This window comes from Phocoena sinus, chromosome X (assembly GCF_008692025.1).
Source record: "Phocoena sinus isolate mPhoSin1 chromosome X, mPhoSin1.pri, whole genome shotgun sequence".
NCBI classification, from domain to species: Eukaryota; Metazoa; Chordata; class Mammalia; order Artiodactyla; family Phocoenidae; genus Phocoena; species Phocoena sinus.
Genome location: NC_045784.1, coordinates 1,594,665 through 1,621,999, shown reverse-complemented (window position 1 = coordinate 1,621,999; position 27,335 = coordinate 1,594,665). Strand labels below are relative to the sequence as shown.

General features: G+C 49.8%; 1 protein-coding gene across 1 annotated transcript; it reads right to left on the bottom strand.

Moving 5' to 3' along the window:
- Positions 1–90: 90 nt before the first annotated feature.
- Positions 91–25,851, bottom strand: XG (Xg glycoprotein (Xg blood group)). The gene is made up of 8 exons (XM_032619117.1): positions 25,346–25,851; positions 17,063–17,104; positions 14,464–14,487; positions 13,406–13,468; positions 10,369–10,431; positions 7,962–7,997; positions 5,623–5,739; positions 91–2,325 (listed from the first exon to the last, which is right to left on the bottom strand). The coding sequence occupies exons 1-8, from the start codon at positions 25,404–25,406 to the stop codon at positions 2,309–2,311; spliced, it is 423 nt and encodes a 140-aa protein (XP_032475008.1). The 5' UTR covers positions 25,407–25,851; the 3' UTR covers positions 91–2,308.
- Positions 25,852–27,335: the final 1,484 nt, after the last annotated feature.

Below are 27,335 nucleotides of genomic sequence, written 5' to 3'. Positions count from 1 at the left end.
CGCTTCCGGAAGAAAATGTCAGAGAGAGCTTTTTTCCCCCCAGCTTCACTGAGATAATAATTGACACGTAGCATTGCGGAAGTTTAAGGTGTACATTGTGATATATACAATATATATACAATAAGGTGTACATTGTGTATACACTGCAATAGGATTTCCATCCTAGCCTTGGCTAACGCCTCCATCCTGTCACATAATTACCATTTCTTTTTGTGGTTAGAATAAAGTCTACTCTCTTAAAAACTTTCACGTATAGAATAGAGTATTGTTAACTAGAGTCACCATGCTGTACATTCGATCCCCAGAACTTAAAGCCTTAAAGAGAGGCTTCCCATCCCCAGAACTTAAAGCCTTAAAGAGAGGCTTCCCGAGAGAGCATTATTCACATACTTTAATTTAAACGACATTGAACACTAACCATATTTTCCTCTTGTCATCGGGGTGACGTTTATCCCGCTGTTCTCCAACTATATGTTTCTTTATGTGTTCATAATCCATCTTCTTCCACAGGGTACTGAGGACACCATTTCTTCCTTTGGAAGGTGACAGATGCCCCTCTGGTTCTCAAACGACTGCTGGGTCCATCGGAGCTGGTGTTGGGGGGGCGACCGTCTCAGCCATAAGCCTCCAAGGCCATGCGCCCAAAGGATGCACAATGGAGTAGAAAGGGCTTTCCTGGATGCACGCAGAGCTACGTAGCTTCATGACTTTTTGACCCTTTCACCGCTGTCTCATGGTCATACGTGCAAAATATAGAAAAGAGAACACAACCAACAAGGCCGATTTTTTTTTCTCTTACATGTATTTTAAATGATGAAAAGTTGCCCATGACAGTTACAGAAAATGGATGGAGTTACCTTTCAAAATGCTTAAGTTCCATTTATGTACATCTGTGTGTAAATCTGTGTGTGTACATACACACACTTTTGAACAAGAGTTAAATTGAACTCCCCGCTAAAACTCATATATGGGACATGTTTAGCGGGCATCCTCACTTATGGGGAAGCTTAACAAGATTTGGGAAGAGTCCTAGGACATTCCTATTAAAATAGGAAATACAGGCTGTCTTCAAATGGCTCAAATCTTTGTAAATCCAGGACGGGAAGGCATGCAATTCTGAGATGTCTGATCAGGATCTTTAGTTTTAAGTTCTTTTCCATTTTGGGGAAACTCTTTCAAACGCTTTCTGCTTTCAACTTCTCTTTGGAGACCCAGCTCTCAATCCTTAAGGGTGAGCTCAAGGCATGCATATTTGGAATGTTAATGTGTCCTCTTTACGAGATCCAGATTCTAGCGGACTGGCTTCCTCTTTGGTTCTAATATTTAAACTCTAAAATTCTATCAGCATTAATCTCAGTTGAATCAAACTATACTGATCTGCCCAAATCATCCTTTTTCCTCTCCCCTAAAGCATTACTAAAATAGAACCGAACAGCTAGTATACGTTTTAGATATTTGAGGATAGAAGATCATCTAGTCCAGTAAAAAGAAAAGTATAAACCAAGGAAGGCACTGCAGTCGCCTTAAGAACTGGTACCCACGGAGGATCAAAGACCAAAAATAATACGAAAAGCCACAACATCTGCAAATCTCTATTTCTACCCCACGTTCTCCCAAAAAATGTAGGAACTGGACTATTTCACAGGAAGAAAGCACCCCATGATCACTTCCCCGAGACGGTTTCCACATCAGCGATTTTGCACTTAAATTTCCCAAACCCAGCCTCCTCCTCTGCAGGTGACAGTACTCTTGGGAGCTGAAATAACGTTCAAATTCCGCCGTCAGTGTCGGGAATCACTCATTCCCGATTCACGGACGGTGGTGAACAGGTCTGGATTCCTGACATAACTAAGGAACTTACAGCATCAGTCAAACTTCTCACCCCAGCTTGTTGGAAACCCAAACAGCAGTCTGTCTGCATCTTTTAGAAGCCGATGGCATTCCCGCCCTACCCCGGTGCCATTCTCCTGCCCCTGTGCTTTGTGACCATGTCGATGGCCTGAGGTCACACCAGGAGGTAGTTTCAGAGCTCATTCCAGAGTTGGAATCTCCGTCCGGATTCACGATGGAACCAACAGATCAAGCAGTCATTTTACAACCCAAGGTCCAGCTGTCTCCCTTAGGATGATCGATGTGTCTGAGGAATTAGGAATTCTTGGTTAGGTAGCACGTCTATTGCAAACAGGAGAGAAAACCCTTCAGGGCAGCCGCTTAAGCCGAGAAGGAAAGGAACTTTGCACGGGAGTGATGAAGGTGGTTCTTGTCTGGGTGGAGCTTTTCTCAAAGCAAAGGGTGGATTTTGAAGGCCTCAGACGTTTTCTGGTTCTGTAAGGAAAGATTGGATGCAAGATGTCATAGCCAGGAAAAAAAGAGAAAAAAACTCTACGGATTGATCTCAAAGCCCTGCTATCTTTTTTGCTGCTTTCTATTTGTTCAGGATTTCGAACATTTTAGGTGAATCGCGTAACTCTAGCTTTTGGGTGACAACTCATAGTTGTAGAAACCCCTTTGGGGGATGCGGTCGAGTTAATCTTCATAACCTCTAAACGGGGAGTTGCTATTACGTCCATTTGACGAAATAAAGGCAAAGTATGATGCTCACACGGTCCCCTTGAGCGCATGGACCTCTGTCGCCATGTTAGAGGCCCCCATCCCCATCACTGTCCCTACAAGAGGCACAAGCTCCAGGACTGGGCTGCATACAGACGCACGGGTCGTGCATTGCTCCTAACCCCTGCAGAGCTGGCCAGTGTACGTGCCCGCCATCCTTCGGGAGAGAGTGGGCATTCCCTGGCCCTACTCAGGGATGCTAGCCAGCCAAGCAGCATCAACACCGGACCACAGAGAGAATGTCAAGCTGCCATATTTCTTAGACGGTTTACGGGTTTTGCACCCAGCAAGGATCAGTCCTGCGCACTGTGGGAGGGGTGCCCGAATGATGTCACAGCACGTCTTAACTCTCTGAGCTCGCTAACTTTCACAGAACCGCAGCCAAATTCGGTCCCTTAGTGGACCTGGTGAAGTTATCATTAAAGGATAATTGAGGAAGTAGACAGAATTTTTTTTTTTTTTTGGAGCGTAGCTGCTTTATAATATGTTGTATTAGTCTCTACGGTACAGCAAAGTAAATCAGCTAGACGTGTATTTTATCTAGTCCCGAAAAAGGCAGGAGAGAGCTTCAAGACAGGACACTGCTTTAACCAAAAAGGGCTTCCGCCTCAGATAAACGGGAAGGGCATGAACCAAAAAGAGCAAAAGCTGCCCCTGCTTCAGAAATTCAAATGGGGGGAGGTGAGTGGCCACCAAGTTGTAGCAGGCGCCAAAAAACTCAGGATGTGTCGTAATACTTGGTGTTTTTTTTTTTAAAAAAAAATCATAATGGATGCCCAGAAAAGCCCACCGTGAGCATAGCATCAAAACGTGAAATCAACGTGGGCTCCAGCCTTGCATCTGTATGCGATGCCTCATTTGCCTCTCGCCGCGGTAAAACTTTACTGACATAAACAGGCAGCAAGCCGGCAGGCTGTAGTTTGCCATTTTGTTATTTTTTTAAAAAAAAATATGGCACTAAAATAGTATTTATCTCGGTGACTTCGCTCGTTGGGGCTCCCTCCACCCCCTTACGTTTGAGCCTGAGATATTGCCTCACTTTGCTTGCCCATTTTCAGCCCTGAGCTCCCGGGGTCACAGGTGCTTACAGAGTGTGGCCGAAGATGCAAGCGAAATTAATGCACAGTGTCTCTGTAATGCTAAGGCATGTTGCCCAGAAAGTAACGTTGTTCTTCCTAATCTGTTTCCCCCCACCCGCCCCGCAAACTTTCAGGGTCCGGGGTTATGTACACCAAGGCTCGCCCCGGCCAGGGGGTTGCTCAGTACCACCCACCCACCAGCAGAGGGAGGCCAAGGGTAGGTTTTGGGATTTTGAAGTCGCCCAAATCCTTAAAAAAATACTCCCGGAATAGGCTTTTGTTTCACAGCTTCCTTCCTGGAGGTGGAGGCCCCCTGGCAAAACACAGACAGATTCAGACATGGTTGGTCTCAGGACCAAACCTTGGGAGACCCCGAGTTAACATCTGAGCTGTTGTTTCTGCGATAAAGCATTCCCCTCTCCACCCACCCCCCGGCCATCTTCCCTTTAGCGATGTCTTTAGGGCTTTCGTGATTCAGCAGACAGGATCTCTGCTCCCGAGGACGGCTACCCACCCGTCCTTGGGCGTGTAAGTCTTCAAACCCGGAAGCCTGGACCCAAAGGTGAAGCAGAAAGTCCCAGCACGCCCCCAGCCCTGGCCCCAACCCATTTCCCTGGGGTCTGTGCACCTTTCGACAGAAAGGTTTGCAATTTAGTCCTTCTGTGGTTTTCTTTTGGGAGAAGGGTCCAAACACTGCAGACTCCACCCACATATCTTTGCCGACTCCCTTGTGATTGAAAGTTCACTGAAAACAAAAGCAAGTTACTTATGTAAGGTCTGTGGCAGTGAAACCAAATCTTACAGATGAGAAAACCTTTTCAAAAGCATCTCTCAAGTCCCCCGTGCGTCCATAATAAAGGCCCAGCTTTAAAATCCCTTCATTATGCAAGGGGGTCTACCTTGGACAGTATCAGAAATAACATTACCAGCGAAGGACCCCAGAAAGTATTTTTTAATTCAAAATACGTTATCATTTATTGAGTGTGGCACTGCAACACAGCTCACGCAGATGCATCGCGGGTGGCTGCTTTCAACTCTATTTGCAATATTTTTAAGCACATTGCCTTGTTAAACAAAAGCAGACAGGAAACCTTTTACTCACGAAATCAAAGTATGTATTTTGCATGAACTTTTTTGATAGCTTGTATTCAAGAGGATTTATTCGGCCTTTCATTACATAAGTTAAATAAATTAACTAACATATATTTGTCAAATAATTTTATAACATAATATAGCCAATGTTCCGTAATACCTGTAAATGGAGTATAACTCTTAAAACTTGTGAAACACTACGTTGTACACCTGTAACATATAACACTGTACAGCAAATATACTTCAATTAAAAAAAATGTGTAACAAGAAGAGATCTTAAAAGCCATCATTTAGGTGGGGTTTCAAATCAGCTCTAAAGGCCTGTATTAAAAAAAAAAAAAAAAACTACTTTAAGGACTTTTTGAAAAGTAATCAATTCTAAATAAAATGAAACATTTTTCATCTTGAGAACAAATTTCCTAGAGACATATGATTCGTGGGAAGATGTGCCAGTGCGTCTATTGGACCTAAGTTGTTTTGGTTGTTATTTTATTAAAGTAATTTTTTAAGTGAAATATAGTCGATGTACAATATTATATTAGTTTCATGCATGCAACAGAGATTCAACATTTTTAGATTGTATTCCATTAAAGTTATTCTAAAATATTGGCTCTATTCCCTGTGCTGTACAACATATCCTTGTTGCTTATTTATTTTATACACAGCAGTCTGTATCTCTTAATCTCTTTGCCCCATCTTGCCCCTCCCCCCTTCCCTCTCCCCACTGGGACCCACTAGTTTGTTCTCTGTATCTGTGAGTCTGCTTCTGTTTTGTTACATTTCTTCATATACTTATCAGGCTTTTACACTTAGGGAAGATAAAATTGGGAGGGAAACTTGCCATTTGTCCTGCAACAATTCCTCTTCCTGTTGTACCGGAAATAGCTGGTCGTTGCCCCCACCAGGGTCACCAGCACCCCGCACAGGACAGGAGACACGATTTTTGCTATCCTGTTGCCTGCGGGAACCCAGAAAAGTAAGATGGACTGTGAAAAACACAGCCAGCCTGAACGCCGCTGGTTGTAAATAACTCTGCAATCACATCCCCGGCCCTCCCCACCCTCCTATTCACGGGCAGATGATGGAATGCACACAAGAAGCCCGAGGAAGTGATTCTGCTTCCAGGGGAGCTTACCAACCAGTCTTACCGGACTGGGGCATCCAACAGTTTTGCGCAGAAGATAGGCTTGATACGTTTTTTCATGTATTTGTGAATTTGGATGAATCTGTAGCTTTGGGGACATAGAATGTTCACTCATGCAAAAAAAATTTTTTTAACCAAGAAGTGCCTGATGGCCCGATCCTCAAATCATGCTGGAGCTCTGAACGCAACCATAGAGCAAACATCAATGCTTTAAGGGAAGCTTAGGTATTCCTGCACAAAATCCAAGGTACGGAAGCTTGATGGGACAAAAATCCACACTTCCCCAGAAGAACAAATCGTTGCTTCCATCTAAAATAACCACCCATGTCCTACATCAGATCCAGGCAAGCGCCCGGCGTGTCGTAGGGGACGGATGAGTGGCCACGCCGTGGATGTGGCTCCCGTGATGCTTGGAAGAGCGTTACCACGGTGCCCAGGGATCTATCCCTCCCTTGTGCTGCTGTCTCAACCCCGTCCCCTGCTGGACCCCGCTTTCCAGGGCTCCCCACCCCCCATGCACACCCTCTACCATGTGACTTGGTGGCATGGGAGGTGGGGGGGGGTCCGGGTCATCATCCTCAGAATTGGGTCTTCAGCCAATAGAACCGGCAGACATGAAGCTGTGATGCTTCTTATCCTGGTGATGCTCCTCTTTATTCTCTGGTACCGTGTCTGGCTGCCTTGTGGCCCAGCCTGGCCTGGCCTCTTGGATGGATGTGGGCTGGTTTTAGCCCAATTGCGACTCACATAATCATAATCAACGGTGGTTGTTTAAAATCACTGTTTTGGGGTCTTTTGTTACATAGCAGTGCTAACGGATACACCTCTTTCCTCTCTGCCATCCCATACAAATCAACCAGGTGATATCAACGGTGACTACCAAATGGTCCTCCAGGCTGACCTCTTATCCCCATGTCCACTGTCTCTACAACATCCTCTTTAGTCTGGGAACTAACTGGGTCTTAACACTGATCTCCCTGAGCGTCGCTGGCCCTCTGATCCATGCATCACATAAATAGGGGCAGGGTTTTTCCTGTGAAGCATGTATAAAGTGCAGACGAGCCCATGGGGTCGCCTGGCCAGTCACAAGTGTTGCTCTCTGCCCATCACACTCCACACCCTGGCTCCATACACTAGAGTTGTTCCCGGGGGTGTACCCAGCCTGACCTAGCACAGCACCTACCTCTCCTGTCCTGGCTGCCTCTCACCCATCCTTTAGACACGGCCTTGGAGATGGTCCCCTCAAGGAGCATCCTTACCCACCTCCATTCTGCCCCAGTCTAGGATGAGTCCCTCTGTCCTGCCGTGGGCCCCGTGAAACCACGTGTCAGACCTGGATTCTTGCCCTGAGATGCACCCCTCCTGCCCCACTTCCTGCCCACGAGAGAGAAGCATCCATGGACTTCCCCAGAATGTCTGTACACCCAGCAAAGAGCAGTACTGAGACTCCGCATGGGGATAGGGGCTGAAGGCTGGAAAGACACCTCAATACCTTTCTTCTTCCCAAAGCCTTGGGGTCAGCTGGGCGGATTCACTGTCACCCTCCACCCAAATGCCAGATGACCAAGAGGCTGGACCCCATCCTCCCAGAGACACACAACAAAAGCCCACCATCCGGACTCCAGCCCCCACTGCTGGACCTGTGATGGGGCCGGCAGTGCCCTCTGGGGGCTCTCCATGGCTGAATGCCATGACTTCCCCTCCTCTCCATTTTGGCTACCGGTCAGTAGTGGTCAATGAAAGGGACGCCATTAGTGGCCCAGCGGCAGGTCCACGAACCCCAGCCCTGCTCTCAGAGCTCCGAGGCATCTTGCAGCCTGAGGACTGTCCTCGCCCTCCTTCTCTGACCCCTACAGGATGGACCCCTCCCTGAAGGACAGACATGTGTGTTCAGGAGCTTCCAGACGAGCATGGGAACAGCAGGTGCTCCCTGAACACCCTCAGGTTGAAATCATTACACGTCTACCCCACTGCATCCCACAGTGACGTGGAGAGCTCGCTCCTGGGAAAGGTGGGCTGCCCCGCCCGTGTGTTACCTTGTGGGTTGCCGTACGAGGGGTAGCCATCTCCACCTAGAAGGGGACAAGCACACGGTCATTCATTTATTCGGAAGAGCGCCATGAAGTTGATAGGGGACACGGCCAGAGCAGAGCAGACCAAACCTCTGCTCTCACGGAGCTGGCCTCCCAGCGGGCAGGTGGGGACAGACAGAGCTAGGAAGGGGAGATGCAGGCGTTACAGCTAGGGGGGGAGCGGGACCAGTGGAGGTGGAGGGGGCGTGGCTCTCACCGGGCCGGGCCTGGACCCCAACCTGCTACTTCCACCCCTAGCCTCAAGCAAGATCTATAAAGAGGATGCAGACAGCGACACTGTGATTTTAATCAGAAATATATATACATATTTGGTTTTCCTCCCTAATCCAAACACAGAGCCCCTTGGAATTTCCTAAATGATAGGAATGATAAAGGGGTCTTTTGTGAAGTGACAAAAGAGATAAAGGTGTCTTTTGTTATTCAGAACCACACCTGAGTTTACGTGAATGAGGTGACTTTTGGAAACAGGGCAACCAAGCAGCGATGGGAGGCTTGGGACTTTCAGCCTCACCCCTGTCCTGTGGCCAAGGAGTTTGCATCAGTCAGGCTCACGTGACAGAGCCTCTGTTAAAACCCAGGAGACGGGGTTTGGAGAGCTTCTGAATGAGTGAATCTATCTACACGGTGGAAGGCAGTGCACCCCAACTCTAGAAGCTCCTAACTTGGGACCCCCTCGCCCTGTGTCTCTTCATGTGCCTGTTCACCTGTGTCGTTTACCATATCCTTTATGTGAAATAAAATGCAGGTTTTATGGCAGGGCAAGAAAAATGTAAACTTAAGAAATTTTCTCTTCCCTTTGGCCTCCTCTCTCCACCCCTCGCTGTGCATCGTGTACCTGCCTTAGGGAGGTCGGACCTCCCCCATCGGTAGGAATATCTGCTCAACCAAACTGCAGCATTCTCCCAGCGCCAGCCAGACCCTAACAAGGTAACCTTCCTTCTCCATCTTGTAAGGGGCCACAGTGATGCTCAGATCGTGTCACCTGTCGCTAGTACCTGCTGTGAGGTCCAGCCCTCTGTCTCAAAAAACTTCACAGAAGTGGGCCTTGACATCTAAACGGGGCGGAACAGCTCTCGGACTTTTCTGAGATGCTCTACCTGGGTTATCACCCTCAAATCTGGCTCGGATACACTTTTCCATGAGATCCCACATGACCCGTGGCCAATAATAATTAATAATAATAATGATGATAATGATAAAAGGGTGCCTCCTGAAACATCTTGGAACAGAGAACAGCTTTGTGAGAACCCCTTAGGAACATTGCTGGATGCTGTCAGTCAAAGAACACAGCCTTTTGGAGGCGGGGCCGTTAGACCTTTCAAGCCAACAACACAGTGGAGGGTATATGTGTCCTGATGCAGGGGTTTAGGGGTGAGCCCTCCGTCGCCGAAGTTAGCTAAGGCATTGCTCGTACAACTGATCTTTACAGGACCTACTGTGTGCCATGTCTGGCTTCTGGCTCTGGGGATGCATTGGTGGAGGAAAGGCAAAAATCCCTGCGTGCGTGTGTGTGTGTGTGTACTTTTCATTCTAACTCAAGGAAATAAATTAACCACAATTGCATGGCATTGCATGTTACAAAGTATAACCTGATCTCCTGCTGCAGCGCAAAGGGATACAGAGAAAGGATCACAGTTTAGGATCTAGAGGTCAGGTCTTGGAGACAGACATGCCCCCCACCCCAAGCTGAAACCTGCAGGGGAGAAATGATGCTTGGATCTCTCTGAAGGTTGTCAGGTTGGGCGTAAGCAACGGTGTTTTGCACCCTAGGAATTCAACGTTCGAATAATATCTCAAGAGAATCGGAAACAGGGGAACTCCCCATTGCCAAACCAGCTGGAAATGAGGATACCCGTAGAGCTGAGCTTTCCCCAGCACCCACCTGTCGGCACACGTGTCTGCCCAAGCCCTGGAATTCTTGCGATTCTCCCAACCACCATGAGCCGGCATCCCTTCCCGAGTGGTCCTCCCCCAGGTGCATGGATTCCCAACACGTCACTCAATCTATGGCGGGAACTCAGGCAACGTGGCCCCAAACGGCTCTTGACGAGGGAAGCAAAACTCAACGTAACACCCAAAACAGGGCAACCAAGGACGCAGAGAATCCCCTTCCTCCATAGTGACGTGAGATGTCTTTGGGGCGCATTGCATTCTTTCATCCCCGAACAAAACAAAACAAAATGCATCCTCCATCAACAGAGCGATTGGTAACAGCAGGTGGACTCCTTGTTAAAGAACCTCTGCATATTTCAAACACCAACGTATTTCACCGCCCGAGGACAGAATTCCAAGATGGTCCATTGCATCCCTCCCAATGCTTCCAGAAGGCGTCTCAGTACTCAGGACTCACCTGCACCGTTGTCAGAGCTGCCAGGCTGGGGACGTGGCGGTGGCTTTGGCCTTGGATAGATATCTGTTGGAAAACACCAAGGTAATGTTAGGAAAAGAACGACATCTTCCTGCAATGAACCATTCACACAATACAAAAGGCCAAAATACAACATGACATCCCGGTTTATTTATATTTGCTGTTTATCGCCTTCACAGAACCTCTGGTACTCAACATCTCCAAAGCTTTAAACACCGTGTTGACCTTGGCGCCCAGAACCTCCTCCTTTGGTTCTGAAAGCAAGAAGTTCACGGATTCCTGAAAAGAATCTGGCAGACGCTGCCCTGTGAATGTTCCAACGTTTAGCGTTATCGCAAACATCACGTTGTTTGCAAAAGCCCGTCATCAATACTAGGACGGAAGCATCTCACGTTTTTGATGACGTGTTACCCTTCCTGCTGTGCGTGGGTACGTTCCCTCACTGGAGTTAATCTTAACTTTTGTCACAAATGCCCTTAATCTGACCTTCAAACTTAGCCCAAGCTTCCTGCCCCAGAGCCTTGGCACAAAACACGGTCTCTGCCAGGATCTCCCATTGCACCTGCAGAGCCTTTCTTGCACCTTAGAATGTTCCAGAACACCCTGTATCCAAGGGACTGCTCACCACTGCCTTCAATGACTCACCTTTCTTCTCAAGAGACACACACAGGACCTGGGTGAGCCAGAGGGCAAGCGTGAAATTTAAGGAGAGCTTCTACTCCTGTATTGCTGTTTCCATACTTAAGTTCTAATCAAGTTCTTTCCCCTCTTCGTTTGCTGTGTGTGTTGAGTTTGCTGCGTCCCTGTTTTTACACGTTTTATCATTTCATTATGAATCGTTCCAAATGGGTTAGGCAGAAAGCATACTCACTGAGTCTCATCAGTGTTCCAAAACCCCTTAATCAAGACGTGTTCCCCAATACACAGTAAACCATCAGCAAAACTAGCTTCTAAGGGACAGTCAGGCTGATACCAAAAGCCATATAACTCATATCAAATATAAATGCATTATTTGGGGGCACCAATTGAAAGGCATCTCCCCACTGGGTTTTAGCAGAGCTTGACAACAAAGGCCAGAAAGCGACCTCCCTCTCATTTGGAATGTGTCAGCTGCTGGAACCCTGAGTCACAGAGGGACCCCTCCCAAGCATGAGGCTTGCCACCCACGCCCTGGGGTGGATGAGTCACCCTGGTCCTGGTGACTCATCCTACAGGATGGCCAGCATCCAACATTCTCTGGACCCCGTGGGAGGGAAGCCCATGGGAATACGTTTAACCCGAGATCCCCAAATAGACTGTAGCAAGAAACGCTCCCCAGGAGGGATTTCCATCGGTATCTTGTAGAACAACAGCGCTTCACTGGACAATAGTTTGTTGAAAAGGCTGGGAGGAATTTTTACAAGAAAGGAATCCATGGAGCTGGGATGTTAAAATTGGAGGGGAAAAAAAACCAAAGGGGATGAAAGTGAGCAGGGCCCTGTGGAGCTCCTGGGCACAAAAGCCTTCCTGTGTCCCCCGTTTCTTGATTACAGGAAATGGGCTTCATTCAGCCCCCATGACCTTCTCTGAGTTCCAACAGGGCAGATTCAAGCGGTTGCTAACCAGGGAAGGGAGGGGATGCAGAGACAAGGGAGGAACAGTGAAGAAACAATGGTGCAGCCTGGGGGCAGGTCCTGGTTCCCCCTCAAAGGATACACATGACAATACTGTTTGTCAGATATTGAAAACCCCAACAAATGGACGATTTTAACTACTTGATAAGGCATTCTTCATTCCAAAGAGAAGGCCACAGTTTGATACCCTCTGAGAAGCACAGAAGCCCATCAGGAGACCACCTGAGCCCAGGTGATGGCTAGACTGTGAAGGAGTGCAGGCCCTGCAGGCACCCTGGTACTTCTCAGCAGCCCCACCCTTTAAACCACTGCTATAAAACTCCTCACCGAATCCCACCCCAGGTAGGGACAGTTTTTTTTTTTCTTTTTTGCGGTACGCGGGCTTCTCACTGTCGTGGCCTCTCCCGTGGCGGAGCACAGGCTCCGGACGCGCAGGCTCAGCGGCCATGGCCCACGGGCTCAGCCGCTCTGCGGCATGTGGGATCTTCCCAGACGGGGGCACGAACCCGCGTCCCCTGCATCGGCAGGCGGACTCTCAACCAGTGCGCCACCAGGGAAGCCCAGGGACACAGTTATGAGGGCAGGAGCCCGCTGTGTCCCCCTTTGCCGGGCAAAGCAACGAAGCTACTCTTTTCTACTTCACCTGAAACTCTGTCTCTGAGATTCAATTTGGCACCGGTGTACAGAGGCCAAGTTTCGGTATCAAGGATGACAAAGTAGTGACGTAAGCGTCCATTAACTAACGCAGTTAGTGGCCTGGGTTGCTTTGCAATTAGGTAACAGCTTCGTAGAACCTTACGTCTTACTTTTCATGACATCTCCCTCACCATGGCCATCACCACCGCCGAGGAGATGAATTTCCACCCATCTCAAGGCCACACCAAGCTTCCAGGAAGCTTCCGCAAGCTCTCAACTTGGCCAGTGTCACTGGTCACTCTGCCGGGTCAGCTTTTAGGTCTTTAGGGTTTTTGAATTGCTGAGGACTTTATGGGCTATTGGGTCATATTACCCCCCTCCTGGCCACCCCCCTTTTTTTAAAAGTAATCTATAGGCGCAGTGTCTGCCAAGCTTTTAAAACAAAGGAGAAACTGAAGATAAATGACCTAAAACGCACAGTGAAAGGGAACTTATTAGGAACCACGGAAACAGCTAGAAGAAGACTCGTCCTCCAGCCTGATTAAAATTCCAGCATAATAATACACAACGTCCCCAAATGCTCAGTATTCTCCCAGTGTCTGAGCACGAGGAAATAAAATGATGCAAACTGCTCCCCCCCCCCACCCCCGTAAAAGCTGAGTTGGTTCTTACTTCAGAAGCAGTCAGATGAAAACTCATAGTTAAAAAAAAAAAAAAAAAAGGGGGGCACCTTTCATCAAACTTGCTTTGAAATGAATGAACTTTCTTACTTCCACTGTTGTCGGGATTTCCGGGCTGTGGCTGGTGGGGAGGCGTCGGCTTTGGGTAGATATCTGTGGGGAAGGCAACACTGCATGTTTAGAAGAGAAGAATGTCCTTCCGTCAGTAGCAGCCTATAAAATAAGAACTAGATCTTGTACTTTATTCACATTGCTGCTCACAGATCATGTAGCCGCTAGAAGGAAAACCTCAGAACGTAGAACTTAAAGAAAAAACTGCATGCACACAGTTACAAAAGTTGTAACTGTTTAGCCTTTACACTGTACGCCAGAAAAAAAAAAACACCTGTTTATTCCTTGAAGATTATTTTGTGCGACATTTGCTACGCGATGTCACTTTCCTCCGGTATCTGCCTCCGAATCTTTACGCAAACATTTACTTTCACTTTGTTTAATAGCATATAACTGATTTAAAAGTGCTTTAAGCCCTGTCTTTTAACAGTCATTAAATCGCTTTACATCTACAGTAATTAATGTTACGTTATTCCTACTATTTTATTTTTTTTTCCTTTCTTTTCTTTTTTTAAAATTTCTGGACCTCTAGTTAATCAAGTTTATTCTTCATTCAATCAACTTTATCATTCTTTTCATCAACTTTATTCTTAATTTTTCTCTCCTGGACCAATGTAGGAATTATACACGATCAACCTAAGTGTGCGTGTGTCTGTTGAAATCCTTGCTTTCAGTTCATTTGGGTCTATACCCAGGAGCAGAACTGTTGCGTCACAGGGAAATTCCATACGTAGCTTTCTGAGCAGCTGCCAGACTGTTTTCCGCTGAGACTGAACAATGTTCTATCCCCACCAGCAACGCACGAAGGCTCCAATGTCTCCACACCCTCACCGACACTTGGTATCGCCCACATTTTGATTCTAGCAGTCCTAGTAGGAATGATGTCTCACTGTGATTTTGATTTCCAGTTCCCCAAGGACTAGGCTTTGCTTTAAACACCTGCCCCTCTTTCACACACTCCACGTCCCTAGAAACCCCTTCAAAAACCTCATCTCAGGGGCGCAGCCTCATTTCTGTGTAGCCAGGTAGTCCCTCACCTGAGCTCGGCTCCTTGGTGGGCTCTGTGGACAGAGAGAACATACATTCAGTATGCATCGAGGATTTACATGCAGCTCCAAGAAAGAATCGTTAATGCCCTAATAAACAATGAGAATTTCAAGGCGCTAACACAGACATGATATGAACACAAATTCCACTCTGTATTCGGGGGTGGGGGGGAGAACAAAAGCATCTTTAAAACCCACGCCCACGGGAGCTATGCAGAGGTCCCGCTGGGGGAGCAAAACTTTCTTGGGGTGGTCAGCTCAGCTCCTTAGGAAGTAAGTTTCATCCGAGCCTTGCAGGAGGTGAGATAGCGAGATTTGGGACGCCAGCAGGAGGACCGACTGAGCAAAGAGCATCGAGGGCAGAGGGCGCAGCGCTGGTGCCCCACAAACGTGCAAGGTGACTACATGCCTGCAGGGCAGAGGTAGGGCGGGCGAAGGCAGATCTGGAGAGAAGCTTCCCCCGATTCCAGGACAACGCTTCTCTCACTTTCTTGCCCGTGTTTTTCACGTGACAAAAGTCTGCGGAGTGCCTGTTGTTGCCGGGGGTGCGTAAACGCGGTGGTCCACAGCTTCCCAGGTGGTTTCGGTTCCCTGAGGTCAGCACTCATGGACGGGGCATCAGGTGCAGAGTACCTGTCTGCCAGGCTCAGTGAGTCTGGGGGTGCAGTGTGGGTGGGCAGACAGGGGCAGGAGGAAGAGGTTGGGGGAAGGTGCTCGGAGGGGTGGCACCTGACAAGGGTGAGGGAGGTTGGAACTGCCGGGTGCACAGTGGACAGGGTCCTTCCTCTCTGCAGAAAGCCCTCTCTCACTGAGCATCGTGGGTTCTAGGTCCATCCACGTGGTAGCCTGGGTCAGAGCTCCACTCCTTTTCATGGCTGGGTCACATTCCACTGTGTGCATGGACCCCAGGCTGTTTCTCCATCCATCCGTCCAGGGACGTTTGGGTGGCTTCTGCCTTTTGGCGATGATGAGTTACGCCGGCGTCTGAGTCTCTCCTTTCAATCCTTCCCTTTTTCTAGGAGGGGAATTGCCAGTTCACAGGTTGATGATGTTTTTTAATCGATAAAACGCCTCTGGCGATTCTGCACCACAGCCCTCAGCTGCGTGTGCCCTACCCTGGGCGTGCTCCTTCTTTATCCATCCCAGACCCCATGCCGACCACCCAGGCTGAATGGGGGGGGGTACCTCCCAATGCCCCGCAGTGTGGCTGCAACCACTGGCCCTCCTATAACCCTGACCTCGCAGTCCGTCCACTCTGGGAAGGACTGAGCCCTTCACCATTGCAGTCAGATGGGGGAAGCAGTGTGTCAGCTTCGATCTGCATCACTAGGCTTGTCTGGTGCTCTGACAATAATCTCATATCTGCTCTGTCACGGTTACCGCTAGCAAAAGCCTCAGTTAGTGGGGAAAACTGGGGAGGGAGCAGGTCTTGCCTCCATTATTTTGTTCTTTCTATTTCTTACATGTCTGTACTTTTTCTGATTACAAAATAATACATAGTAAAAATTCCAACATATCAGAAATGTAAAAACTTAGATAATGAATATCTTTCAAAATGCCATTCTCTAGAGAAGAAATATTGTTAAAATTTTGATTCCTAAGGTGTATTTTCATTTTAAAAAGCAGCTCCTTTGAGAGTACAGGAGTGCTAAGTGTCGTCCCCTGGCTCATAAGTGGAGAAGTGGTGACAGGCTGCTATTGGAGGCCACACTGTCCCCTCGTCCTCAAGCTTCTTTTTTTTTTTGCGGTACGCGGGCCTCTCACTGCTGTGGCCTCTCCCGTTGCGGAGCACAGGCTCCGGATGCGCAGGTCCAGCGGCCATGGCTCACGGGCCCAGCCGCTCCGCGGCATGTGGGATCCTCCCGGACCGGGGCACGAACCCGCGTCCCCTGCATCGGCAGGCGGACTCTCAACCACTGCGCCACCAGGGAAGCCCTGGTTGTCATCCTTATTTAAGTTGAGTGGGTCTGGTGATCACGTCCCTTCTTTACTTCTCGGAAAATCCATCGTAACTGATGTGTGATGAGGGACCGGGGGTTCCCCTGATGACAGAAGAAGCTGGTTTTTCTGAGTAGACAAGCACTGATGTTTCTTCCCACTGTGCCTGCAGGTCACAACCTTTCCTTCCTCCCCAAGCCCCCAGGTCTGAACGCTCCTGCCATCCAGCTTGACTGTGGGCCTTAATCCAGACCTTCCTCCCGGGCCCAGGAGATGTACAGTCAGCCTTTCCGCTGGCAAGAAGGTCCAGCTGACCTCAAGGGTAGTGGCCACACACAGGTGGGGTGTAGGGGGGTCTTCCAAGTCGCAGATGCCCCGCGAGTAGAGGTGAACCACATTTAAGAGAAGGAAAACCCTCCAGGGTATGCGCGAACCCCTGGCTTGGGGAGCCCAGACCTACCAAGACATAAGACCGAGCCCCACAGCTAAGGCCGGATGTGAAGGTCCATCTCCCGGGGCTTGTGATCTTGGGTGAAACACAGAGCTCTCACTGCCTGGAATTCGGAATCCCCGCCACACCCAGCCCCGAGGCACCACAGAGCTGACACAGGCTGCGAAGCATAGCATCTACTAGAGAAAGACAGGCACTTACCGGGGTCATCGAGGGCGTCGGCCAAATCAAAGTCACCTTGACCTGTGGGGAGACATAGGGCGCCAGGTCACACCACAACGGGACCGTCGGGGCCCCCTGACACCTGTCTCCACCCCCTTGGCCCCACCTGCCCAGACATCCCCCCTGGTGCAAAGGTCAAGCCCAGCACCCACCGTGAGGTCAGCGGAAGACCAAAGTCCCCCTCTCTCTCTCCACTTCCCCTGTGGTGTGTTTGTGAAGCCAACATCTTGGCTCTCCTGGCAGGCTGTGCCCCTCACCAAAGACGCCTCTGAAGGAAGATGACGGCACCCCCGTCTTTTTTATTTTATTATTATTGAAGTATAGTTAAGCTACAATATAGTGTTAGTTTCTGCTGTACGCGAAAGTGATTCAGTTATACATATATATATTTTTTCAGATTCTTTTCCCTTATAGGTTATTACAAGATATTGAATTCAGTTCCCTGTGCTGTACAGTAGGTCCTTGCTAATTATCTATTTTATATACAATAGTTGACATCTGCTAATTCCAAACTCCTAATTTATTCTCCCCTTGCTTTCCCCTTTGGTAACCATAAGTTTGTTTGCTATGTCTGAGTCTGTTTCTGTTGTGTAAGTTCATTTGTATTATTTTTTACATTCCACGTATAAGTGATACCGTATGGTATTTGTCTTTCTCTGTCTGACTTATTTCACTTAGTATGATCATTTCTAGATCCATCCATGTTGCTGCCAATGGCATCCCCATCTTTTTTTTTAATTAAAAATATTTTTTTAGGGGCTTCCCTGGTGGCGCAGTGGTTGAGAGTCCGCCTGCCGATGCAGGGGACACGGGTTCGTGCCCTGGTCCGGGAGGATCCCACATGCCGCAGAGCGGCTGGGCCCGTGAGTCATGGCCGCTGGGCCTGCGCGTCCAGATCCTGTGCTCTGCAACGGGAGACGCCACAGCAGTGAGAAGCCCGCGTACCGCAAAAAAAAAAAAAAAGGAAAAAAAAATTTTTTTTTTAAATTATTTTTTTGGCTGTGCCGGGTCTTTGTTGTTGTGTGCGGACTTTTCTCTAGCTGCAGCGAGTGGGGGCTACTCTTCGCTAAGGTGCGTGGGCTTCTCATTGCAGTGGCTTCTCTTGTTGCGGAGCATGGGCTCTAGGCACGCGGGCTCAGTAGTTGTGGCACGTGGGCTCAGTAGTTGTGGCGCACGGGCTTCGTTGCTCTGCGGCATGTGGAATCTTCCCGGACCAGGGCTTGAACCCGTGTCCCCTGCATTGGCAGGCGGATTCTTAACCACTGCACCACCAGGGAAGTTCCTGGTATCCCCGTCTTAAACAGGAGGGAGATGCTCCTAGGATCTCAGCTGCCTCAAGCAAAACACATAGACGTCTTGGAAAGCCAAAGAACCCGTGCATTCTGCAAACATTTACGAACTGCGACTTTGATCCAGGCATGCTGTTACCCAATGGGGACGGGACCTTCAACGACACTAGCCCTGCTTCCTGGTTCTTTAGGGGAGAGAGACCCGTGAATGTCCCTAAAGGTGGGGACAGGGTGCAGCGGGGACCACAAGGCAGCGGGGGCAATTGCACGTCTTGTGTGAGCCGACCTGGAGGTCTGCCTGGAGGAGGTGACACGTGAGCCGTGTGGAAGATAGTGGTTTACGCACCGGGAGACACTCTGACCCCAGTTTACACCTCAGGGGATGCCTTCGGGAAATGCGGTACGGTGGCGGCTCTGTGGCTGGAACTGTGGATATTTTCCTTTATGGCTAAGACAGGATGCATCTTGGACTGAGGCCCAGAATCGCGCTGCCCTTGCCTCTCCGTGACACCCCCGCAAGCATTTCACAAACATTTCAACCGCGGCTCCCTCCCAGTGTTCGGGGGCCCAGAAATTTTGTTGGCGTGCGAGTTTCGGACTTGCTAAAAATACTATGAGGAAGTCTAGGGTCTGGAGAGAAGCGGAGGCTGGGTTTCAGTCTTCTTACAAGCTCAACTCGGAGAAACTTGGGTGGATAACAAGTGAGTCGGGGGGACTGGCACTGACTGCTCACGGGGACGGGGTTCCTTCTGGGGGTGATAAGAACATTCTGGCATTCCATGGTGGTGATGGTTGTACAACATAGTGGGCATGCTGAACAAAAATGTCTGCACTATTCACTTTCAAAGCGTTCACAGGGTGACTCTCATGCATGTGAATTTTATCTCAAAAAAAACCCACAAAACCTTTTTAACGAGCTGAGTGTCCCTTTCCTGCCAGTTTAAGGGCTTCTTCCCACACACATCCCACCCATCACCTTCGCCGCCTCTAAAACTAGAGAAGCCCAATCAGAAAACCTCTGAGCTCCTGACCAACTTGTATCTCATCTTTGGCTGATAAAAAAGAGCTTTTGAAAAGAGCTCTGTTGAGACAGAATCCATAGATTATACAATTCACTCCTTTAGAGCAGGCAATCCAGTGGCATTTAGTATGTTTATAATGAATGCTACGCAAACGCCACTGCTATCTGGTTCCGGAACATGTTCATCCCCCAAAAGAGACCCCGTCTGCATTAAGACTCACTCCCTATCTGCCCTGCCCAGCCCCTGACACCACAGCCCCACTCTCTGCCTCTGTGGACTGGCTTGTTCTGGACTCACACACGGTGTGTCCTTCTGTGTCTGGCTTCTCTCACCGAGCATCCCGTGTTCAAGGTCCATCCACGTGCTCAAGCATCTCTGCGTGAAATCCTAAATCTGTACGGGGCAGGGTTTCTTCAGGCAAAGACACTGCTTTCAGCCCCCATGACCTGCTTCCCGCTTGGTCGCTCTGGCCGGCGCAGGTGGGGGCCTGGAGGTGTCCCCCTGTGCCCCCGCTGCCCCGCACCAGCCCTGCCTCGAACACGTCGCTGGGGACCTATCAGGATGCTCAACCATCTATGAGCACCTACTATGTACCAAGTCCCACTTCAAACATCTGCAGGTCACCCGAGCATCCCTCTTTCCGCCCACGAGGGGCCGTCAGTGTTACGACCATGCCCTTGTCCCAGCCGAGGGGCCTGAGTTTCCAGGAGCCTAAGGGCAATGTCAGGTTTTGAACCCAGACCCTCCAGGAGCCCCAGTCCCAGCCCCTGTGCCTGGAAGGGGGCTGGCGGGAAGCGGGGGGGACACCGTTTTCCTAGACCCAGGGTGTCCTAGACTCCCCGAGTCTGCCTGGAGGTCGTTTTGACCCGTCCAGCCTGGGGTCAGGGAAGCGCTTGGCCTGGCCTGGCTGGGATGCCATGGGGGCAGCTTCTGGGGCTGCTTGTCAAGGGAACCGGGACCCCGGTGCGTGGACGCCCCCAGGCAGGGGTTTCCGGAGCTGGGGCCGGCCCAGGCACTGGACAGCAGAGGAGCTGAGGTCAGAGGGCACCCACCGGCAGCCTCACGGAGGCCTGGGCTGGAGGCCGGGGCTCAGTGCGTTTAGAGGCCAAACCCCGGAGAGCCGTCTCTAACACAGGGAGGTCCCGCATCTGTCCTCATTGCCCCTCTCTTTGGCCAGGGTCTGTGTCCCTCCAGCTTCTGCCAGGTCCTCTTTTGGGGACAAGCTGGCCGCTCTCTGCTCTGGGTCATTGTGCAGGGGCTGGGTGACAGGAATCAGCGTCAGCCTTGGGGACTCTGAAGACACATTCCTTCCAGGGCTGCCAGTGGGGCTGTGGCTGACCCTCCCTCCAGTTTGAAAGGACAGATACCGGTGCAGGGCCCCCAGTGCCCTCAGCTACAAGGGCAGCTCCGGAATTTGCATTCTAATCGCCAGTTGACAGTTTACAGATAACTCTCACCAGGCTCTTCCCAGGAGTTCCAGGCGTCCCATGAAGAAGCACCTACACAGTGTCCTCCAACCTGAGCATCAGGCCACTCCCTGTTCTGAGATGATCAAAGCCTCTGTTATCTGTCTCCTCCTGGCCTCTCCCGAATCCATCGCTCAACCAACCCACAGGGCTGGGCGGGAGCTGTTTTCCAAAAGGGCCTTGGGTCGTCTCTGGGGATGTGGTAGCCTTGCCGGCTGGCCTTCTTGCAGCCGAAAGCCAGGGAGCGCTGTCTGGGGCTTTGAGAACAGCCAAGTCCCTCCACCCTGCCCTAACCCCGTTCTGTGTCCCCTTCTCTTTCCAGCAGCCTCCTTCCGTTTGGAGATGCTTCTGACGAGGAGAGGTCGCGGAGGAAGCTGTCCCTAGCTGTGGCGCTACTGGGAGGCCCGTGGGCGTGACTCACGCAGAGAGCCGGCGGACCGCACCCAGTATGAGGCGCTCCCCTACCCTGGGCTTGGCGACGATCCGGTCCTGCAGGCCAGTGGTTTGGCCCAGAGGGGCTGCAGCCAAGACCCTCCCCATGTGCTTCAAATAGTAGCCCCACCGGGTGCAGCCCTGCCAGGGACATCACTCAGGTGGACGACGCTGATTCAGAGGTTCAACCTCGGTGGAGCTGGGGGGCAGGGGGGATGCAGCTCCCCAGGGCAATGACTTCCACTAGCTTTTTTTTTTTTTTTTTCAATCGGAGCCTAAGACGGGGCTGGGAACCTAAGACGTGTTTCTGATCTGCTTAGTTTAGCTGGCTCCGCGGTTTCTAATCGATCCCACATGTTCTGGGCTCTGTAAACACCGAGGGGAAAGGAGCCACCTGGGGTCTGCGATCATAAGGCTGGTCACCCATTGCTGACGTCCTGGAGATGGGCGTTGAAAATGACTCATGCAGCTGGGTGGGAGGTCTTAGCGCCATACCCAGGAACCCCTACCCTCCAAAAACAAAGCTATTTAGGAGGGATTTTGAGACGAAACCACCTGAGTGGCACTTGGAGGAATTCTCTCGTTATCTCTAGTAACCAATGCCCTCCCTCCCCAGTCAAATTCTACCCCAGCAAGATTCTAAGATGCTTTGTATCAGAGTTTGCTTCCCTGAACTTCTCAGACCCACAAGCCTACAGGACAAAGGGGATTTTTGCAAAGGGCAGAGCTGTTGGAATCATCACGGCACAGTGCTGAGGATGACACCATGCGCTAGAAAAAACCCACCGCTCCTCCACGGCGACCACGATAGAGGCACATGTCCCAGTTCCCACTAACTAACCCCCGAATTATTCCCTCTGAAGGAGAAAACCAGCCCCAGGCTAGCTCTGAGAAGAGGGGGGAAAACTGATGACTATCTAAAGCCCTGGCACCAAGTACAGCCGTCAGCAGCAGAATTTATAGGTGCTGAATTTAATTACCTTTGAGTGGGTCCATCAGGGGATAAGAATCCCACCCCTCACCGGCAGGCAGAATCGTAGATTTTATTATTCCAGCCAGTGTCGGGAACGGCTGCCCTTCAAGACAATTGCTTTCCATTCCTTTACATAGGAATTTACAGGCTTCATCTGAAGCGCGGGTTAATTTAAGCCAGTCCTTCCAGGGACCAGCGGTCACAGATTAAGCCACTTTGCACGCCATAAATCGGTAGGACTTTCTTGTCCTTGAGGGATTTCACCCAGCTGAAGCAGGACTCCCAGGGAACAAAGCCCGACTTCCTTCAGGCAAACTTAAGGTGCCCCTTTTGACTCTGGCTCAATTGTCTTTGAAAAATACTAAACTTCAGGGGACTTCCCTGGTGGTCCAGTGGTAAGGAATCCGCCTTCCAATGCAGGGGACACGGGTTCGATCCCTGGCCTGGCAACTAAGCTCCCGATGCCGCGAGGCCCGCGCGCTGCAACTACCGAGCCCGCACGCCTCAACTAGAGCCTGCGTGCCGCGAACTACGGAGCCTGCGCTCTAGGGCCCGCGAGCCACAACTACTGAAGCCTGCGCGCCTAGAGCCCGTGCTCTGCAACAAGAGAAGCCACCGCAATGAGAAGCCCGCGCACCGCAACGAAGAGCAGCCCCCGCTCGCCGCAACTAGAGAAAAGCCCGCACGCAGCAACAAAGACCCAACGCAGCCAAAGCTAAATAAATAAAATAAATTTATAAAAACAAAAAAATAAAGTCTACGGGAGGAAGTGCGTGGGTTATGTGCAAATATGACATCATTTTATATAAGGGACTTGAGCATCCATGGGTTTTGGTGTCCCAGTGGGTCCTGGAACTAATCCCCCTCAAATACCAAGGGATGCCGGTACTTTTTTAGTCTGTAGGTAGACTAAAGGAGCTCTGTTTAAGCACACACACTTTCGAAGACCTCACTTGGTCTCCTGGTCCTTCAAGTGCATCCAGGTTTGATAGCGAAAGGTAATTCAATACACTGGAAATCTGACACTGCCGAATTGTAAACCCCTATACCTCAGGACTGTAATCAAATTCTTATTTTATTTTATACACACAGTTTAGTCATTATAAGAACGCTTAAGTGACGTTCACCATGGTGATAGTCTGCTCTTCCGGAGCCTTGGTAACAAGCATCTTGACAGCCTTGCAGGAAGTGTTTGGGGACCTCGTGAACTCACTCACGCCGCCGACAGCTGCTGGTGGTTTGGGGTGTGAGGGGGTGGTCCATGCATTTAACAAACTACCCAGGACTCGGGCCAGCTGCACAACGTCTTCACACCGACGCACCCTGATCCAGACCTCATTACCTTTCCCGTCCCTCCTCCCGTCCCTCCTGCCTGTGCATGTTCCCAGCAATGTGACCTCAGACAAATGATGGAACACCTCTGTGCCTCCGTGTACCCATCTATAAGAGGGCATCAAGGGACTCCCCTGGCAGTCCAGTGGTTAAGACTCTGCGCTTCCAATGCAGGGATGCAGGGGACACGGGTTCAATCCCTGGTCAGGGAACTGAGATCCCACATGCTGTGCGGCATGGCCAAAAATAAAATAAAATAATATCTTCAAAAAGAAAAAAAAAAGTTCCGTGTTCGATCCAAAAAGGAAACATATTTAAAAAGAAAGAAAGAAAAAGTGCACCAAGCCTGGCAGCCCCAGCCCAAGTTCAAGAATGAACTTGATTAACACCCGCAGAGCCTGTCGCCAGTCACGCCCTCATCAAAAGAACGTAACCTGGGCATCCTCGGAAGCACTCAGCTAACGTCAGCCAAGGCCGGCTCCTGCATTTTCTTCTCTTCTGAAGAACAGCGGTTAAATCCACAACAAGTTTCCCCAGCACATACGGTGAGCCATGAGATGCGCTGAAGGAATCTGACATCCCATTATCCCCAGAGGAGCAAGCCGACCGTGCCTGGGAGGAGGCTGAGTTGCCTGAGCCCGCAGGTAAACCCACAGTTCCTACTGTGTGCACAGCTGCGGGAATAAACGCTCAGACAGGTTTTGCTGGCTCGGCTTCTGGGCGGGTCTGTGTAGAATCAGAGCTCTGCTCTCTTGCTCTTCTCAGCCCTGGTGCCAGTTCAGGGACTAACATCTCCCTGCCAACACAAGCGCCTGGACTGGGTTTCTGCGTGACCCACGTGCCGGGGGGCACGATGTGCAGACAGCAAGGATTCCCGGAAGGGTCTCGGGGAAGATTCTGGGCTCTGGGTGCCAGGATGTCTCACAAAAACCACATCTGCCCCTAAACAACCATCCTCAAACAGGATAAACAGGAAATGTCACAAGAGCGCCACCCAAATGAAATCCTTTCAATTCCTAACCTACAACACTTCTCACTCTTAAATCCTGCCTGGGCCTCCACCTCCTAAAATTCAAATGAGGACCAAAGGAGCTTATCCAATTGCGGTTAAATCCTACATGGCATGGGTAAATAATAGTTCCCAAACTAGGTCCCTCCCCACCTCTGCTCCCCGACAAACCAAAATCCTGGCATCACCAGAAGAACCTGTATTGAAGTTTGGGGCGTAAACAATTCAGATGCTTTTAATTTGCCAACAGGAGGGGTGACATTGGTGAGAAATGTCTAAAAACCTGAACGGAGGCTGCCCTTCCAGCAAACCCAATCTTGGGTGATCAGTCCCACAGAACCAAGCTGGGTCTCAGTTCCATTGTCCCCATCCAGAAACGCAGCACTGATTATTTTAAATCGAAAACAAGGAATTGAAAAATCCCAACACGCCCCAGGAACACGGGTCACTTTTTTCCGTGTGTGACACACAGAGATCAAAAGCAGTTCGCGTCTAAGTACTGAGTCCACATCCTACACTTCTGGATCCAATTCCCAGACCCTGAATTGGTACCCGGCCCCTTTTCCTCCCCTCAAAGCCATCATAATTGGTCTGTTTTTTTGTTTTTCTACAATCCGGCACCTTAGAGCCATTTCCTGAGTGGAAGTGGTTTCCGGCGGAGTTTTTTTTTTTTTTTTTAAAAGCAGCCAGATAGAAATGCACACCCACGCAGCTCTCCCCAGAGCAAACCCTCCCTTACCTCGGATGTGCATCAGAGAACACAGGAACGTGAGGTAGAAGAGGCCCCACCAGGGCTCCATCCTCGGTTTCCGTTCAGGTGAACCTTCAGGGCGCGCGCTGGGCGATCCGGCCACCCCACCCTTGCTGGACGGATGTGCTGACTTCTGCTTCCCAGTTTGCAAGGGAAACAGGCAATGTCTCCAAGCAGAAAGGATGAACCGAACTTGAGTGCCTCTGCCAGAATCCGAAGGGCTGGGCGTTCTGTCCCAAACGGCACGGCCCGGAGCCCGTGAGGCGTGTGCCTGTATATGCTGAAGGGCGTCCTGGGGAGCCCGCCTCCCCTGCGCTACGCTGCCAACCAGCCTCAGGACGCTGGGGAAACAGGTGGCTGCCCCGCACCAATGGGTGCTCTGGGTCTGCTTCCCGCGGGCATGGGAGATGCACCAGCACCAAAGGCGCCCACCCTGGGTGCAGGCAGGACACTCCCTGCCCGGGGTCCTTCCCCAGAACCCTCCTGCAGGGCAACGTCAACACCAGACCCAGCAGAGCGCCAAGGCAACGATCAGAGTATAGACTCATGTTTAATCTCTGCTTCTACGACTTGAAGACCCTGTACCTTTAGAGTCGCGCTGCATCCGTGGACCTCAGCTTCTTTGTAGGTGGCCGGGACAGTCAGTCTATCTGGGGATGCTGGGGCCAGAGAAGCGAATTTCACCTGGCCCTCTCTCCACGTTTTCCACCTGAGCTGTGTAAGAAGTGGTTGGATATAGGCTTCTAGAAAATAACCCCTCTGTGTGGAGGGAAGCATTTTGTTTCCAATTGCATGCACCTGAGTTACACCTTTCAGATAGAAATTATATTATATGCGATATATATATTATTTATATATAAATGTATAAATTTTACATACATCTCAGTATATATATTACAGTACAATCTGATGCAAACTATTATATACAGAATGGTTCAACAACAAGGTCCTACTGTACAGCACACGGAACTATAGTCGATACCCTGTGATACACTGTCACAGAAAAGAATATGAAAAAGAATGTATACATGTATAACCGAGTCACTTTCCCGTACAGCAGAAATTAAACACAACATTGTAAATCAATGATATTTCAGTAAAATTTTAAAAGAAAAAAAGAACTGGTTGGAAGCACCAGATTCTTTTTATTTTTTAAACTTTTATTGGAGTATAGTAGACTTACAATGTTGTGTTAGTTTCAGGTGTACAGCAAGTGAATCTGTTATACATATACATATATCCACTTTTCTTTTTTTAAGATTCCTTTCCCATATAGACCATTACAGAGTACTGAGTAGAGTTCCCTGTGCTATACAGTAGGTTCTTTTATTTTTTAATTTTTTTACATCTTTATTGGAGTATAATTGCTTTACAATGGTGTGTTAGTTTTTGCTGTGTAAGAGTGAATCAGCTATACATATACGTATATCCTCGTATCTCCTCCCTTTTCCATCTCCCTCCCACCCTCCCTATCGCACCCCTCTAGGTGGTCACAAAGCCCCAAGCTGATGTCTCTGTGCTATGCAGCAGTGGAAGCACCAGATTTATAAATTCTAGAGTTTCCAGCTCCACAGTGTGGGACATCAGATGAGCTCGTGCATTCATTCAACAAACATTTGACGCACAGCTGTTTTGAGCCAGAGAGGCAGGCTAGATGCCAGCTGTGTGGAGACAGAGAAAGAAGAGTTGTTTACAAAGAGGAGGAGAGAGTTGCAGTGTAATGTTCGGTAATATGGGGGAGCACACCAAGGCTGGGGGGCTCCTGGGAGGCTCTGCACCCAGCTTGTGTCCTAGAGGCTTCTGGGGAGGGTTGTAGCCGCACACTGATTTGATATGATTTTCTCTTCTCTTATTTTATTTTATTTTATACCAGCATACAGGATCTTAGTTCCCAGACCAGGGACTGAACCTGCACCTCCTGCCCTAACCACTGGACAGCAAGGGAAGTCCTACCTCACACTGAATTTAAAGGCTGGGT

Bases quoted from the DNA above. Each gene is read 5' to 3' on its own strand.
- XG (XM_032619117.1), bottom strand. From the start codon at position 25,406: ATGGAGCCCTGGTGGGGCCTCTTCTACCTCACGTTCCTGTGTTCTCTG. The intron at 17,105-25,345 runs GTAAGGGAGGGT...GTCTCCCCACAG, and splicing joins TTCTCTGATGCACATCCGAG to GTCAAGGTGACTTTGATTTG. The intron at 10,432-13,405 runs GTAAGAAAGTTC...GTTTTCCAACAG, and splicing joins AAATCCCGACAACAGTGGAA to ATATCTATCCAAGGCCAAAG.